The sequence below is a fragment of the Thermobia domestica genome, chromosome 4 (genome assembly GCF_964235325.1).
Source record: "Thermobia domestica chromosome 4, izTheDome1.hap1.1, whole genome shotgun sequence".
Taxonomy (NCBI): domain Eukaryota; kingdom Metazoa; phylum Arthropoda; class Insecta; order Zygentoma; family Lepismatidae; genus Thermobia; species Thermobia domestica.
Window position 1 is genome coordinate 247375056 of NC_137457.1, and position 17527 is coordinate 247392582.

The following is a 17527-nucleotide window of genomic DNA, read 5'->3' on the forward strand; positions in this document are numbered from 1 at the left end:
TCAGTCTGAACTCATGTGACTCAGATCCCATGTTAAGGTGTAAGTCCTCCACTTAAATAGCCTTGGTGTTGAACAGGAAGCTAAACTCCAACTAAACCTTCGTTTTATGACATGAAACAAAATTAATTTTAAATGGAAAACTTTCGAACATTTGTTTTGGTTGAAATATATAGCCAGAAAAACAGGGAAGGAATAGAAAGCATGTCTGAAAAAGAATCCACATTAGAAAAATTTAAAAGTGACTTATAATGTCATTTAGCAATAAAAAATTATATCAATACATTTTTCCTCGATATAGCCTTGTTTTCCTGATTGTAGTAGTATTGTGTCACACAAGTGACTGACATTGGCATCCCCATTCCGGAATATCACGCAACGCTATTGACCTTTTTACGTGGCGCCCGTCTTCTTGAAACCCTGCATACTTCACGCCCCTATTCCTTGCCGCTCGTTGGTATGACTCCTGTTGCGATTGCAATAAAATTTTCGTGTTTGCAACATGAGACAGAAGCCTTCTTTCCGTCAATATATTAGATCAATAATCTGCTTTCGGTTTGTTGTTAGGAAAAAAAGAATCCTCAAGTGTTAGAGCGGGTAATATTTCTCATTTCTTCTTGTTGTATATACCTTCCATCCTTTTTAACTATAAATCTTCCGTGGCCAGTGGTGGATCTAGAATGGATCTCATTTCTAGTCTCTCTTAAGAAATAATATGATGTCGAGGTAAAATGACTAAAATGTTATTATGTCAATATTTTATTAGACCTACAATCAGCTCTCTGTCTAGTGTTACTACAAACTAGCTAACATCGACAATCGATACAGTGGTTTATAGTACAACGATAATTTATAATTTGTATGTACTTTCTAAGTATTGTTAATATTTACGGGCAAAAGTGCTATTTTAAAGGCACAAGCACTTAAGAAGAAGAAGAAGAAAAATATGAAGAAATAATTTAAATACGTATTTGTATCATATCGAAATATTTCTTAATTTCGTTGCTATGACAACTTGTTTATCTGTTTGATGTCGTTGTTACGGTAACTAAGAAAGTGAGATAGAACGAAGACACATCTTGTAAAAAATGAATGTATAGTATTTTAATGTGACAAACACGATATATGTTGAAAGTGAATATATATATTCAAAAGTGAATAACTGTGTGATGCGATTCATGATAATTTCGTGAATGTATAAATATTTAATATATACGTTTGGAATCAGGGAATGTAACGTAGCAGAAGAAATAACGTTACAATATTTCCTCCCCCCTAACGAAACTTTAATCTTTTTAGGAGTGAATGAAGAAATATTTACTCTATGGGTCAATAACGGATTCAGAAAGCGTTGCGCGCCCCTTCAAAGAAAAATATAACACTTTTTGCGTTTTGTAATATGAGACAAAATTATTTTTTCCGGCAATATATTAGACAATAATCTCTTTTCGGTCTGTTGTTGGAAAAGAACTAACAAATATTCCCAAGTGTTAGAATGGTAAAAACAGTTTTTTCACCCATTAAAAAAATCCCATAGCACATTCCTCACATTTCGGACTTTTTTCACACTCAAGTCATTATAAGGTACCTTTATGCACACCTCCACGTCATTATCTCATTGGGAACTAGCAAATCAGTGCGATGAGTGAGTGAATGAACCGTTTTCTGATTTGCTAAGGACTGTTTTTTGCCCATGAAAAATTTCCCATAGCACATTCCTGATATTTCGGAATTTGTTCGTACTTAAGCCATTATAAGGTACTTTTATGAAGAGTTTTACGTTTCTATCTCGTTGGGAAGCAAGTAACGAATTTGATGAGTGAGAGGACGAACCTATTTATATTTGGCTAAGGACAGTTTTTTCCCAATAATAAAATTGTCATAGCATATTCCTCTAATTTCGTACTTTTTCCATACTCAAGTCATTATAGGGTACCTTTATGCAAAGTTTCACGTTTCTATCTCATTGGGAAGTACCTAATCAATTTGACGAGTGTGTGAGTGAAACGATTTCTTGCTTGGCTAAGGACAGTTTTTTGTCTATAAAAATTCCCATAGCATATGCCACAAGTTTCGGACTTTTTCCATACTCAAGTCATTATAGGGTACCTTTGTGCAAAGATTCAAGTTTATATCTCATTGGGAAATACCTAATCAATTTGACGAGTGTGTGAGTGAAATGATTGTTTGCTTGGCTAAGGACAGTTTTTTGCCTATAAAAACTTTCCAATCGGACATTTCTCAAATTTCAGACTTTTTCCGTACTCAAGTAATTATAAGGTACCTTTGTGCAGAGTTTCACGTCTCTGTCTCATTTGGAAGTACCTAATCAATTTGATGAGTGAGTGAGCGAAAAGATTTTTTTTTTCTGGCTAAGGACAGTTTTTTGCCCATAAAAGATTTCCCATAGCACATTACTCACATTTCGAACATTTTCCATATTCAAGTCGTTAGGGTACCTTTATGCAAAGTTTCACGTTTCTATATTATTGGAAAGTACCTAATCAATTTGATGAGTGAGTGAGTGATTCCATTTCTTGCTTGGTTAAGGACAATTTTTTGCCTATAAAAACTTTCCCATAGGACATTCTTCAAATTTCGGACTTTTTCCACACTCAAGTCATTATAAGGTACCTTTGTGCAGAGTTTCACGTCTATGTCTCATTTGGAAGTACCTAATCAATTTGATGAGTGAGTGAGTGAAACGATTTTTTTTCCTGGCTAAGGACAGTTTTTTGCCCATTAAAAATTTCCCATAGCACATTCCTCACATTTCGGACTTTTTAAATATTCAAGTCGATATAGGGTATCTTTATGCAAAGTTTCACGTCTCTATCTCATTGGAAAGTACCTAATCAATTTGATGAGTGAGTCAGTGAGCCTGAAAACTGCATATTTTAGGGGCCCAGTACTCGAAAATGGTTGAAAGTAGGAATGTAAGATTTGGCATATGAGTATATCTCTCGGATATCTCTTTAAATTCTAAATTTCATGTTTCTACTCTTAATAGAATCGTTTTTACAAAGCCTCAAAATCGGCGATTCTACCCAAAACTCTTACGGCAGTGCAGGCCAGTTTTCATTTTCCTCGCGGAACTTGGCTGCCATGCACTGCCGTGCATGTTGATTTATATGTTTACCTGCTAACATCTTACACAACCTCTCGATGTACATGTATATAGTCCCATGAAAAAGGCGTAGCGGTCAGTTTTAGAAGAATGGAGCCTAGGACCAGGAAGGAAATTTGACAGTCTTCCAAAAGAGATTTTCCCTAAACTTCATTCTAAGCTTATGGAGGCTTTAGAGCAGCGTTTCCCAACTGGTGTGCCGCGGCACACTGGTGTGCCGCGAATGGGCCGCTGGTGTGCCGCGAGGAAATGAAAACAAAATTATTAATTATATAGGAACCTAATTACAAGACAGGAAATATGTATATTTAAATTTCACATTATTATGAACCTCTACAATGAAAAAATACTGTAATTGTAATATATTATTTTACATACATTATTACTACATAGATTGTATTTCAAAAACAGAATGTTATTAATATTTAAAATTGTGACGTATATTAACCATGTTAATAAATTATAAGTTTCACACTGTGTTACTTATCTGTTCATTTTTAATCTTGAAAAAAGTATTAATTATCACTGTTATGACCATTATTGTTTCTTTATTGTTACAGATTATTTCGTAACTTGAAATTTTAAAATCTCATTATATCCTTTCGACAAAGCAAACACTCATACAAATTACCGCAATTCTGTTTAAAAGTACAAGAGATTTGTTTGTTCGTTCGTAATTTAGTGATCTTCCTTGTGACAGGTTGGATACATTCTTCGAAAAAGAAAGTGTATTTTTTAAAAGACTGAGTTCTATATTTCATTGGAATTGTTTTCTATTTTTTAATTTGAATGAAAAGTAAGTATAATGATTTACGATGGAGGAAAACCAGTGATCGAGCTTTATTCTTTGTGAGAAGGAGGTCAGTAATCAAAGAAAACAAATACGACGGTATTTTCTATTTACAAATAATAATAATAATAATAATAATAATAATAATAATAATAATAATAATAATAATAATAATAATAATAATAATAATAATAATAATAATACCTATGAGTGTGCCGCGAGAATTCAAGTTAGACCCGTAGTGTGCCGCAAGTTGAAAAAGGTTGGGAAACGCTGCTTTAGAGCCTAAGCTTAAAAATAACATATTATCTGTATTTGCTGCATGCCGTATTACACCCCTGGATGCAGAACAGGTTCTTAAACATCTCCCTAGGATCCTAAGTGCAGAAGCCATATCGGTACATCTGTTGAAGATACAGCAACAACAAGTAGTGCATAATTAGTTACCAGTATTATAACTACTGCAAAATGAGTAATTTTTCCAAGAAAGAAAAACGCAATGGATAATATTATCATTGGTCTTTTACAAGATATTCGCAGTACTCCAAAGGAAACTTCTTCCAGAAGAAAAACTCAACATTTTAGCTGGCTGGAGTGTTTCACCTGAGGATTGTCGTGAAGACATGCTCAATCGCAATGCAAAAACCGAAAAGCAGACTCTATAAAATGCAACACCACTTCCGAACAAATATCAGATGATTCTTCTTCCTATGAAGATTGCAAAGACATTCCGAGCACCAGTAGCGATGGTGAATCAGTGATGGATGCATCCTTTGGGATTTCAGAATCTGAAATGGAACACATGGATGACCTAAAAATCAGTTCGTGGGTAATAGTACAGTATGTTCTAAAGAAAGGTAAACGGCATTATGTTGGGCAAATCATAGACAGAGAGAGCTGCGATTGGAAAGTTTTCGCGTTTACGAACATTAATAAAACAGGAACTAGTATAACATTCCGAAAATGAAGATAGCGATGTGGTTTGTACAGAAGACATTGTTCAGGTGCTACCAGAGCCCACTCTTACTAACCGAGGGCTTCTTAAGTTTGATGGCAACTCTTTTGAATGTCTCAATTTGCAATAATTCCAAGCATGTTGCAATTGTATATAGTGTAAATAGTGCTTTTTCATTGTACCAAAAAAAATGCGTTTGTTTAAAAACTTATCTGTTAGATTCCTATGAACATATGGCCCTTCTATTACAAAACAGACCTTTTAAAGTTTTAAATATTAAAGTTGCAATAGTGCTACGGTGGCTCAGTGGTAGAGCGTTCACCTCCGGTGCTTGCGGTCCCTGGTTTGATACCGGTTCGCGCCGTGCGGACTTTGTGGTGGACAAACACCGTGCTCGTCGGTTTTACCGGAGTTCTCCCGTTTCCTCCCACTTTCTTCATTCCACCATTTCATTTATGTCTCATCATCACCGTCTCCTTTAGCCTAACCGGCATAAACGTCGGACGTAAAACTCAAAGATTTCATTTCATTTTTTTCTTCTTCCTCTTCATTTAAGTTATTCACATCTTCTATCTCATCATGTCTGTCCCACTGAGTCTTGACAAAACTGTCGTACTGCTCAGTAAATTGCTTCAGCTCTATTGTAAGAATACTTCTATCAACTTTGGTTAGGTAGCAAATGGTGCGTAAAACTTCTGTTGTGAATTCGTCAATGTCTGTGATATATATAAGCACCTCGTTCTCATAGTCAAGCACTCCATTGGAGCTGACGATACCAATGGTGATAGGGAGCTTTATGAGTGAGAATTTAATTCACACAATTTTGTTTTCAATACCCTCACACAAGTCTATGGCTAGAGGATGGCTGAGCATCCCTGCAATAACTTCAACTTCTCTGAAACTTTCAGTTGCTTGTTGTTATGTATGTATGTATGAATGTAAGATGAAATCAAGTTACTCCCCTTCCAAATAATATCGTCCCCTGTCTTAGAGTTCTGGCTCTTCCCCACACCCATGGCATTGGAATCCTTAATAGCAATCTCCTTTGTCATTCATGCAATCAATAATTTTTATAAATTCCAACTGATGTATCAAGCAGTCCAACAAAATTAACTCAAGTTCGAGAGATGAAATTCTAGAATGATTTTGAATAAAAAGTATAATTTTTAAAGTCGTATCAATCGGAATAGAATTTAATTCAAAATTAAACAACAAAAAACTTTAATAACAATATAACGATAACAATGTTTCTATGAAAATTATTCGCTGTAGACATTTTGTGAGCAGAACACATATTTGGTCCATAATTCAATTAACATGGTAAATTTATTTATTAAAGTTATGACAGGATATTCCAAGACCCTAAACAAAAGCTCCAGAAGAAGGAAGAGTGACTACCCAAGATATCCTTCTTTACTATAGAAGTTTTCAGGGGCCACATCTTGTAACGATCCGCCTGAATATCAAGAATGGAAACCCCATTGTCACCATCTGAATATCTTCATCACTCTGCTGCAATGCCTACTTCAACGACTTCCCCAACAGTTGTTTAAATTAGGGATGGCCAGAACCGGTTCCTGGTGGAACCGGTTTTCGGGTCTGAACGGATCCTGTTCTAGAAGATCCGGTTCCGGAACAGGTTTTTCGGATCCAGGTCTGGAACCGGTTCTTCGGATCCAGGTCTAGAACCGGTTCTTCGGATCCAGGTCTAGAACCGGTTCTTCGGATCCAGGTCTGGAACCGGTTCTTCGGATCCAGATCTGGAACCGGTTCTGAAAACAGAACCGGTTCCTCGCGGAACCGGTTCCGCTGGAACCGAAACTTTGTGAAAATCCCTACGCTAAACCCGAGCTGCTGGCAAGCTGTGAACAGTATGCTAGATGAAATGGTGGATGCGACAGGCAGGCACCCAGGCGGCGGCAGCTTGTCTCATTTGGCTAAATAAACTGGGTAACTGGCAAACTCATTGGTTAAACAGGCAAACTGGCCAAGTTATTTGGCTAAACACCCACTGGTGGACCAATTTTTTTTTTCTGGGGGCACAAGCGGGTCTGGGCGGGGAAGGCACAAGCGCATGGTCCTCTTTGCATTATTTTTGAAGGTGAACTTTATCCCTCCTTTACGGGTCTTTGGGGGCTTTCGGATCCAGGTCTGGAACCGGTTCCTAAGATCCGGTTCTGGAACCGGGTTTTTAGATCCAGATCTGGAACCGGTTCCTAAGATCCGGTTCTGGAACCGGGTTTTCAGATCCAGATCTGGAACCGGTTCTTAAGATCCGGTTCTGGAACCGGGTTTTCGGATCTAGGTCTGGAACCGGTTCTGAAAACCGGATCTCCGAGAACCGGTTCCTCGCGGAACCGGTTCCGCCGGAACCGGAACTTTGTGGCCATCCCTAGTTTAAATGTCACATCTTACTGGAAAATGAAAGATGATTTCAGAGCTATTGCGGTAAAAAGGTAACGAGCCTTTTAACTTGCTGGAGAAAGAATTATAGAAACTGACAAAATTAAGGTAGACTGTTAAATCATATAGTTACTGATTATTTTGCCTGATGAGTCTCCAAGTGAAGATAAAGGGATACTTTGAACTGGGATAATCTGATATGTTTTTCTTCAAGTGATCAATTACTTAAGTTTTTCTAATTGTATTATGAAGGGGACAAATCATCTCTTGTCAACCATTTTCTCTACTATCTGATTCCAATATCAACTCAATTTCTGAAGTAACATTGAAGAAAGATCTGCAATTTGGCCACCGCGCCCATTAAACATTTCAACTGAGACCATCTTAGAATAAGCTATTTGAAAATGAGAATAGTGTTGAATTTCCTTTGACTTCAGATTTACTTCTTTGTATTCTCTTTCTTGATTGGATAGCAGCAGCATCACATCGTCTACATTCACTACTCAATCCTAGTCTTCTGAGATAGATAGCTCCGTTTCCAACTTCAACCAGAATATGCTATAAGTCAGCAGAAAACATTTGAAGGTTATTTCCCATCAAGTGTTTCAAAAAGTGAAGTAACGGATAACAGACAATCTCTTCATGGATGAAAATAGTTTGTGATCATCGACATCAGAGATGTGTTCACAAAAGGTTTTTGTGTGAAACCAGAACAGCTCATCAGTTCGTTTCCCGGTCGAAAGAACAAACGTAGTTATTATGACATACTGAAGAAGTTGGTTGATGAAAGAAAGCAAAACTGCAATTTTATAAAACTAAACCAATGAGCTTAAGAAAAATAAAGAAATTTCCAAGTACCAGAAGACACTAAAGTACCATTTGTCATTCTAGTTAAAAGGATTGACGGAATAGTTACCCGAAATTGTTCCCACAGCAAGTTCCGTCTTGTTCCTGGATGTCTGATGATGCTAGCCAAAGAGAAAAGTAACATTTTGAAACCTCTAAAAGAAATAAATGTTAGTCGTGAAAATAATTCAGTTTGAGATTGAATCGTTGGTGGAAGATATAAATAAATTTCGGCCGTATAGAATCAAGCCTCTAGTGAGGTTGATCAGTAGCTGTTGTAGAACGGTATTCTATTTCACTCAAATTAGTGATTTCATCTGAGATTGCGTTCGGATTGATTGAACTTGTAAATACATACATAGTGACCAATGTATATTCAAATACAATTATCTAAATATGTACATATGTTAAAATAGTAATTAATTTTAATATCTGTAAATAATCTTTGTAAATAATTGTAAAAAATATATATAGTGTAGTATATTGTAAAAATGTAAATAGAATTTGTATATAAATGTAAATATTATTGTAAATAGAATATTAGGATGTACATGTAAATATATATACTGTACATATGTACATATATGAGTGTTTTTATCTATGTCAATATATGTATTTAAATAATTTCCTGGCACGAAGGACTTAAGCCAGACATTAGGGGCTTTGAGTTAGAGGATGAGTAGTCATCACACTGCTGATCGCATCCGCATTTAGCTGGTCTCTTTGACCGTATTCCATTAGTTCTTTCCTTTTTGTACTCTAAATTGTCTTCACGACCAGTGTTCCTTCAGGCAAACTTCCGGGGAGCAAAGATGCCCGTGAGCCAATACAAATTAAATTAAGGTTAGAAGTCACACTTGTTCGGTACACATTCATTACAAAATAACGTTCCAATGCAGGCTCATCAAATTCTGACACCCAGACAAAATTTTCTGGGAGAAAGCCTGTTCATGGTCAATTTTTTGTTCTGAGAATTTGCAATCGTCCCAGTTGCTTGCAGCTGAAGTGAGACAATAATGAGAGAGCGCGTTCTTCCCAACTTATAACTTACTTTATGGTCTTGAATATTTACTAAGCATACTCAGATTCTGGTAGAAAATTGTATGTTTTGTTCTGATATTAGAGACTTGCTTCTATAGTTTGAAGTTTGGCAGTAGTGAGAGGGAGTATTGCTCGATTCAGAATGCAGAGGATTATCAGTTATTGGAATCGCATACTAGTTAGCCTAATGGACAATCGATAACGTGGGTAATGGCAAGGGCAGTTGATAGATTTTGTATCCCGGAATTCGCCTGGTGGTACTGTGGGCGGACATTGGTGCATTTTCTGTTCAGTTCATCTTTTCTGTTTTCATTCTACTTTATTTAACTTCTTCTGCATTGGCCGCAGCAGCGACCAAAGGCTCTATCGAATCGCAGCAGGCCATACTTCTCCAGAATTGTAGGGCCCATTGTTTCTGATTTTGAACGTCTGCAAAACAAATGCTTCCACATGTTCTTTTCTATTTCCATTACCTATTCCTAAAACAAATTTGGTGCCATTATCTCTGAGTGATATCGCACCCTTCCCTCGTCAGTGTATTCTAGAAAATATCAAAGTAGAAATAGGGGAAGTTTACCTTCGTACCCGATGTTTACAAAAAGAACTAGGTCAATTGTAAGTACCTTTAACCTTCACGGTGCCATGAAACTACCAAGAAATTTTGGAAACGCCTTATAAAATGCAAACATTATTTTATTAATACTGCAGGTACATCTAGCTACGGTATTATCGAAACCGTTTGATGCAGTCAATATTTAGTATAAGGAGAGGAAATATGCGTAGAAAGTTTTTAAAATTATTATTATTATTATTATTATTTTAAATACAGCCACAGACTCTAGCATATATAAAGTCGAGGGAAGTAGTATCGCTTCGGGTCTATTAATATCAGAAGCAATTTGTGGTATTTATAAAAACATCGCCAATACTTGTTTGAAAGTAAAAAATAGCAGGAGAAACATAATAATTGTTTTCTCCCTTTTCTCAGAATAAAATACATATGTCTGCAATATCATGTTTTCATAGCCTTAGGTGCCAAACTCCTGTAGTTTTAGGGAAATATGTGATATAGGTGGCCGAAATTTCAAATTATGAGTTCTTTATGGCCAATACAATGAAAAAAAAGGAAAGGAAACAAAAGTTTTGTATTTCAGCGTACATTCTTTAGTAACATGTGAGAGAAGTGGCGATACAGTGTTATTGAATTACATTTCAAGGCAAAATACATCTTCAGTTTTGCTCTTATAACACTCCGTATAAGCAGTTTGAGGAATACCAGTAACCTGTATATGTATTGCGAATCTGCTTAAGTATCAGAAAGTAAAGATACTTAGAGCAAAGTCCAGCTGCGTATCAAAATTCTTTTTATTCCGCTGTCAGCAGTTTAATTAGCACTTTTCTCAACCTATTGCTAGAAAGAATTCGCAAAAGTTGGAATTTATTACCCTATTTTACGGACTAAAGACGCAAATTAATTTTTAAGCATTTTTAAAAAATAATACCGTAACATTTTTACAATTTTTATTATTAGGTTGCAGGTTTGGTGGGAAACGATGTTTCATCGTAAGTGGGTTGACGATGCCATGGGTTTTCCAGCGTGACGTCGTGGGTTGTCGACTACTAAGAGATCAACTGGTTACTTCCATCGTCGCATGCTAGAGGCGCTACGGTTAGCCTTGTTTTCAGTTTTTCGTAGAGTTTACGGTCTGTATATTCTAGTTTGTGGCTATGGGTTTGTGATGGCAGGGCGGGAGGGAGACAATGTTAGCAAGCTTGTGAATATTGGCAACTCACGCTCGTCGGATCGGTGCACTGCTGCTCCCACTGTAATCCAATGTTGCTAGATAGAGAGAAGTTTCCTGCGGCGTAGAATACTTTTAAGACTGGCGGGAATTTTAAATCAAACACTGGAAATTTTAATATTAATTTCGAGTATAAGAGGCACCTGAATTTTGGAGGCAATTCTTCGAAGAAAAATTGCATCTTATAGTCCATAAAATACGGTATAACTATACCTATGCCTATATATTTACCTATCTATCTACATTGATTATTTTAATGTTCTAAGGTGTTTCACGTACCAACAAATGTACGAAAAGAGAAATTCAAAGTTTCAGTTTATTTTCTAAAAATAAAATACAAAGCCAGAAACTTACGTAAAAATTGACATTCTTTAATTAAGAATGCAGAATTTACTTTTACAAGTTCTTTTAGGAAAATAATGTGACAACATATGTGTGCTATTCTTCATTTGTTGGACATACTTCACCATACAAAACTTGAATTCTATTATGTAGATTGATTTAACTACCCATTTTAGGATTTTAGGTTAGAGTTTTTATTTTAATAATGTTGTAAATGGTTTCCTTGCGCTCTGTTCCCGAAACGTACTCTAACCCATCGAGCCGGGAATTAAATAACCATCAGCCGCTGCGAGAGGCGGTAATTTTAAATCAACAAACAGCAAGCAATTTTCACATAAGGTCACAAAATTGAACCTATCATTAAAACTATTTGTTCATTTACAAAGAAATTTTCAGGAATAGTAAACGAGAATTAACACTATACAAAAATGTATAAATAATGGAATTTATACTACAATAACAAAAATAATAATAAAAACAAAAACTACATATTGCGCTTACAAAGTACTTCTTCTATGTCGTGTTCTTGTTAATTTACAAGTTCAACTTTAGGTTGTGCAGTTTGGAAAACCAACAGATGGCAGCACATTGCAGTCTCCTCTTGAGTGCCATGTGAAGAAACATCAGATTGCAGAATATGCATAATTTCGTTACTACTACACGGGACGTATACGTGTACGACGAACCGCCTCTAGTATACTATGAAAGTCCGGTACACAGGTACGTCGAACCGGCTTGAAGAGCTAAGTTGTAATGGTTTACTTGCTTAGGCTGTAACAGTATGAGTTCTCCAAGCTCAATAGTACATATAGTTCCTGTGTATTACTTGTATTATTCGCACATTATTTTGAACTTGAGAATGATTTTCATAGCACCATCGCCATTCCACCTATTGGTCTTTAGTGAAGTCCTCTGCTTTCGTTAGTTAAGTAGTTTACCATGCCCTCACGATTGTAGTGAACGCTGTATTTCTAATGATATCTACATTTTGAAAACTAGTTTTATTGGTCATATTGAGCGCTTCTTGACTTAGATGATTTCACGAAAATCGCTAATTTTGCCAATTTGCAACCATTGTTTTTTTCTTTTTTTTTTAAACTTTTACTACTGATGAGATAATTAGAAAAATAGCTATGCTTCTAATAGGAATCCTTAAAGACGACCTCCGAAACAGCTGAAGCTGACTAATCCTTGTTGTTTCTGAATAAATATGTTGAACTAATTTGCTTTCTGCAGGAGTATGAGCATTTCGTACGAGAGAATCGTTGCCGTAGAAACTGGTTATCTCAATAGATGTAAATTGATGCATAAAATTAAGAAATGCACTCATCTATGAACGTGTAATTTCTTGGAATCTGGTATTTCTTGGAATTTCAATTATATTTTTATAGTTGAATATAACTATATTTTCTTTCTTACTAGTTCCTTCAACCATTGTAACTTTATTTCAAAACAGAATCATCTCTTAATGCTGATCTAGTAAGTTACACAAAATAATTTGTTTCTTAATTTAAAACATTTACAATATAATTCACACACAATTCAGTTCAGTGATTTTATAAAGCTAAACTATTTCACAATTGAACCGACTTACTATTAGATTTATAGAACGAAATCGTAGTTTTATTCATGTGTTTGTCTATTCTACAAATTAACTTCTTTGAGCACTCTCTCATTTTGAGGAAACCTTGATTTTTTCTTCTGGTTTAAGCTGTTTCTTGTGATTAAAATTGGACTAAAAATAAAGAAATGAATTTTACTTCAACTTGAGAGTTTCCATACCGAGGGAAAAAAATCATTTGCTCGCTTCTACTGCGCAAGGAACCATCAATAGGGTATCAGCGTATAACTGACAGCAGATAGGAATGGAAATTTAGTAACAGTCTGCTACCATACGAAAGCCTATTCGTAGTAACTAGAGATATTTCAAAGTTTTATTTTTCGTTCATACTACAGAACATCACACACTATCTAAAAGAAACACCCGAGAATATTTTAATAATATTTTGTAGTTAATAATGAACAATCAGTTAAGTTGTTTTGGTTTCTCGCTGCAACCATCACAACGGGCTGTACACAATATGCAGATCAGCGCCAACGAAACCATCGCTGTAAATGCAAAATATATTAATAAATCAACCAAAGTAAAAGAGTAAGTGCTTATTAAATTATAATGATCTTTTTAATGAAATGAAATCTGTCGGTTTTACAACCTAAGGTTATGACCTGTGGCGAATAGAAACAGATGTTTAATGCAAGCGAATGATTGTGAAGGCATTTGTGCAATATGAATGTGGAAGTGAACTGGAGAACTTCTGAAAGTCTAAGGTGAAGATGTTGCACATCACAAACTAAATTGGTCTGGCATAGAACTAAAAATCCGTCAGATCAGATATAAGTGTCCTATCACTGAACCCCCATTTCTTAAAAATTAGATTTTACTAGTTAACAAATTTAAACTTTTTGTTTGTTACATGAGAAACATCACCTGATCTTAAAGGAACTTTTTGCGCTGAATTCGAATATGCACTCAGTTTCTCTCCATCACGTACAGTTTTCCCGTAACAGAGGGATTTTCGGGAAATTCCCTCAAAAATTTCCCTTTTTCAGATATTTTATTCCCCTAGCTCCTGTCCCCTTACATATAGTAACATAGAAATTATACCTAAGTATACCTTGATTTATATTTAATAAACCCTAAAAGTTTCGTAAAAATCGCTTTGTTCTTTCTAGAGAAATAAATATATTTGTATGTATACTGTGTGCACTGTTTATTGCACCTGATAGTAATGCTTTCAGATCTCCTGAGTTGGGGTAAAAACGATTTGCTTTATTACTACAAACACAGACATAAAAATGAATATTTACAATAGTCAACAACACACTTGTATTGCTCTCTGTAAATTAGAAACGTGTATAAAAATAGAATGTACTTCCAACGTATATTTTTTTAAACGTACAGTATATGTATATCTTAATACATATATATACAATTCTCCAAGTTTTTTCGTTTTGTTCATGAAATGGTTATCAATATTTGTTATCAATGTTATGTTATGTTATCAAACATAATTTGTGCGTCGTGCTACGTCACTTTACTTGCAAGGGCCGCGGTGGCTCAGTGGTAGAGCGTGCACCTCTGGTGCTTGGGGTCCCGGGTTCGATCCCAGCCCCTCCAAGTGAACTTTGTGGTGGACAAACACCGTGTGCGTGGGTTTTCTCGGGGTTCTCCCGTTTCCTCCCACTTTCTTCATTCCACCATTTCATTCATTTCTCATAATCCCCGTCTCCTTTAGCCTAACCGGCATATCCGTGGGACGTAAAACTCAAAGATTTCATTTCATTTCACTTTACTTGCATGGGCCAAAGGGAAACGGAGGTTCATGAAATTTGCTGTACCAATGGTGTGGAGAGAACCCACCAACCATCTGGATGATTGTTATTTTTGTCTCACAGTAGTTAAGGGACATGCTAAAAAAAGCAAATACACAATAAGTTATCCCAACGTTAAATCCACAATTAGACCTATTCCGCACGGGGATGAACTTCCACTTCCCGAGCCCCCTACCAACTGGGAAGAGATATGGCCAAAAGACTCTGATGATGATCATGACCTTGATGAGCCATCGACATCAACATGTACATCCAAGGATCCAACGTTCATCCCTGACTGTGTTCGCGAGCCACATTTCATCCGGCAATGTGAACTTAATGACCTAGTCCGTGATTTGCATCTGACAAAACAAGAGGCGGAACTTCTGGGATCAAGGCTCCAGCAGTGGAACTTATTGGATGCAGAAACGAACATATCAGTGTACAGGAAAAGGCATGTTCAATTTTCAAGCTATTTCTCAATTCAAGATAATGTGTGCGTATGTACGGATATAAATGGGTTGATGGCGGAGCTAGGAATTCCTTACGTTCCAGAAGAATGGAGGTTATTTATCGACGCGTCAAAGGTCAGCCTTAAAGCTGTCCTTTTACATAATGGAAATAAAAAAACCTTCCATACCACTTGCGCACTCAGTGAAGATTAAGGAATCCTATGACACCATGTCAACTTTGCTAAATCTTATAAATTACAAGGACCATTGTTGACAAATATGTTGTGATCTCAAGGTAGTTGGTATTTTATTAGGACTGCAGTGCGGTTACACGAAGTACCAATGTTTTTTATGTTTATGGGATAGCCGAGCTGATGACAAACATTATGAAGTGAAGGAATGGGAACCTAGAGTGAATTACGTACCTGGAGAATGCAACGTCAAATACGCTCCTTTGGTAGATCCTAATAAGATATTACTTCCGCCACTTCATATCAAGTTAGGACTTATGAAAAACTTTGTCAAAGCCATGGACACATCTGGTGAAGGTTTTAAGTATTTGCGAGATAAGTTCCCTAACCTGAGTGATGCTAAGATTTCAGCGGGAGTGTTTATTGGTCCCCAAATTAGGAAATTAATGCTTGATGATAGCTTTGACAGCAAGTTAAACAGTGCTGAGCTAGCTGCCTGGACAGCATTTAAGTGTGTTGTGCGCAACTTTCTGGGCAATAACAAAGCTGAGAGTTACACAGAAATCGTACAGGACATGATACAGAAATACAAAGAGTTGGGTTGTAGGATGTCTTTAAAAATCCACTTTTTCCACTCCCACCTCAGCTTCTTTCCTGCTAACCTAGGTGCTCTCAGCAACGTACAGGGGGAAAGATTCCACCAAGATATAATGGCAATGGAGAAAAGGTACTAGGGACGATGGGATCCTTCAATGATGGGGGACTATTGTTGGGGTCTTGTTAGAGAATGCAACATTTCTTACAAAAGAAGGAAGTAGTGTACGTTTTTGTAACCCAATGGAAGTTTCATATATTGTGATAGTTTTGATTGTCTTTTCATGACCTTTTGGTACATTTGTATTATTGTTTATTGTAAATTGTCACACTTGTAAATTATATTGTATTATATTTTATATATGTGTTTGTGGTAATAAAGCAAAACGTTTTACCTCAACTTAAGAGATCTGAAAGCATTACTATAAAGTGCAATAAACAGTACACACAGTATACATACAAACATATTTATTTCTCTAGAAAGAATAAAGCGATTATTACGAAACTTGGAGGGTTTGTTAAATATGAATCAAAGTATACTTAGGTATAATTTCTATGTTAGTATATGCAAGGGGACAAGATCTTGGGGTGTAAAATAAACGAAAAGGGAAATTTTTGAGGGATTTTCCCGAAAATCCCTCTGTTACGGGAAAATCGTACGTGATGGAGAAAAACCGAGTGCATATTCGAATTCAGCGCAAAAAGTTCCTTTAAGAACAGGTATTTCCTTTTATGTAACAAAACCTTTGTTAACTAGTGTTTCTTTTAGATCTAGAAAATAAGGAATTTGATCATGGAAGGAATAATGAGTGCATTGAATTAGAGAATTTCGACCGATTAGAAACAAGTTATAGAAAACTTAATTTTAGTACTGTATTGGAACTACACGTAGATCTGTTGGAAAATTTGAGTATACGGTATTTCTCTTCTGCAATAGTTTCTGGGCAGCGATGAAGTGTAAATAGTTTTGTCATGTGATCTTGATCGTATCAATGTTCCTTCAATTACGACCATTTTTTAACCTTTTGGGAGCGACTGTATAAGCGTATGATACATAACTAAGAAATTTAGAAGTGTCTTAAAAGACACAATGAACATAAATAGAAATTATTTTTTTTAAATCTTATTTTATTTTCAAGGCATGAGTATATAATAGTATAAGTAGTTGGTCCGTGTGCCCCCGGGGAGGGGAAGATAATGTCATTATCTACTTTATAAAATACACTTTTAGAGCAATATTTTCTCAGCTTTTGCACCTATTGGAAAAATTATATATATATATATATATATATATATATATATATATATATATATATATATATATATATATATATATATATATATATATATATATATATCTTTCTCAATGTTTTCTAGTGTTAATGGATTACTTCCAGCTTGATCACAAGATCTAGAAATTGGTAGACTTTTCCAAGATACTGGACAACAACTAAGATTAAAACTAACCATTTGTAATAGAACTATATATAATAACTACACAGAGTAAACCGGAAATACACTGTAGATATTATTTTATATATATTGAAAAAAATAAAAGCGTAATGAAGAATATCATTGAGCTGAGCGAAGCGAAGCTCTTATACTCGGGTTAGCC

The 17527-nt window shown here is 35.7% G+C and overlaps 1 protein-coding gene across 2 annotated transcripts in view; it reads right to left on the minus strand.

Moving 5' to 3' along the window:
• LOC145683957 (uncharacterized) overlaps positions 1-17527 on the minus strand; it is a 263383-nt gene that overhangs the window by 152898 nt on the left and 92958 nt on the right. The window contains exon 9 of one of the 2 annotated variants that reach the window (XM_081755674.1): positions 11279-13412. The exons of the other annotated variant lie outside the window; for it this stretch is intronic. Coding sequence (XP_081611800.1) covers positions 13330-13412 — 83 coding nt within the window. The 3' untranslated portion in view covers positions 11279-13329. Of the gene's footprint in view, positions 1-11278; positions 13413-17527 lie in introns of those variants that run through there. 2 annotated transcript variants of the gene reach the window in all.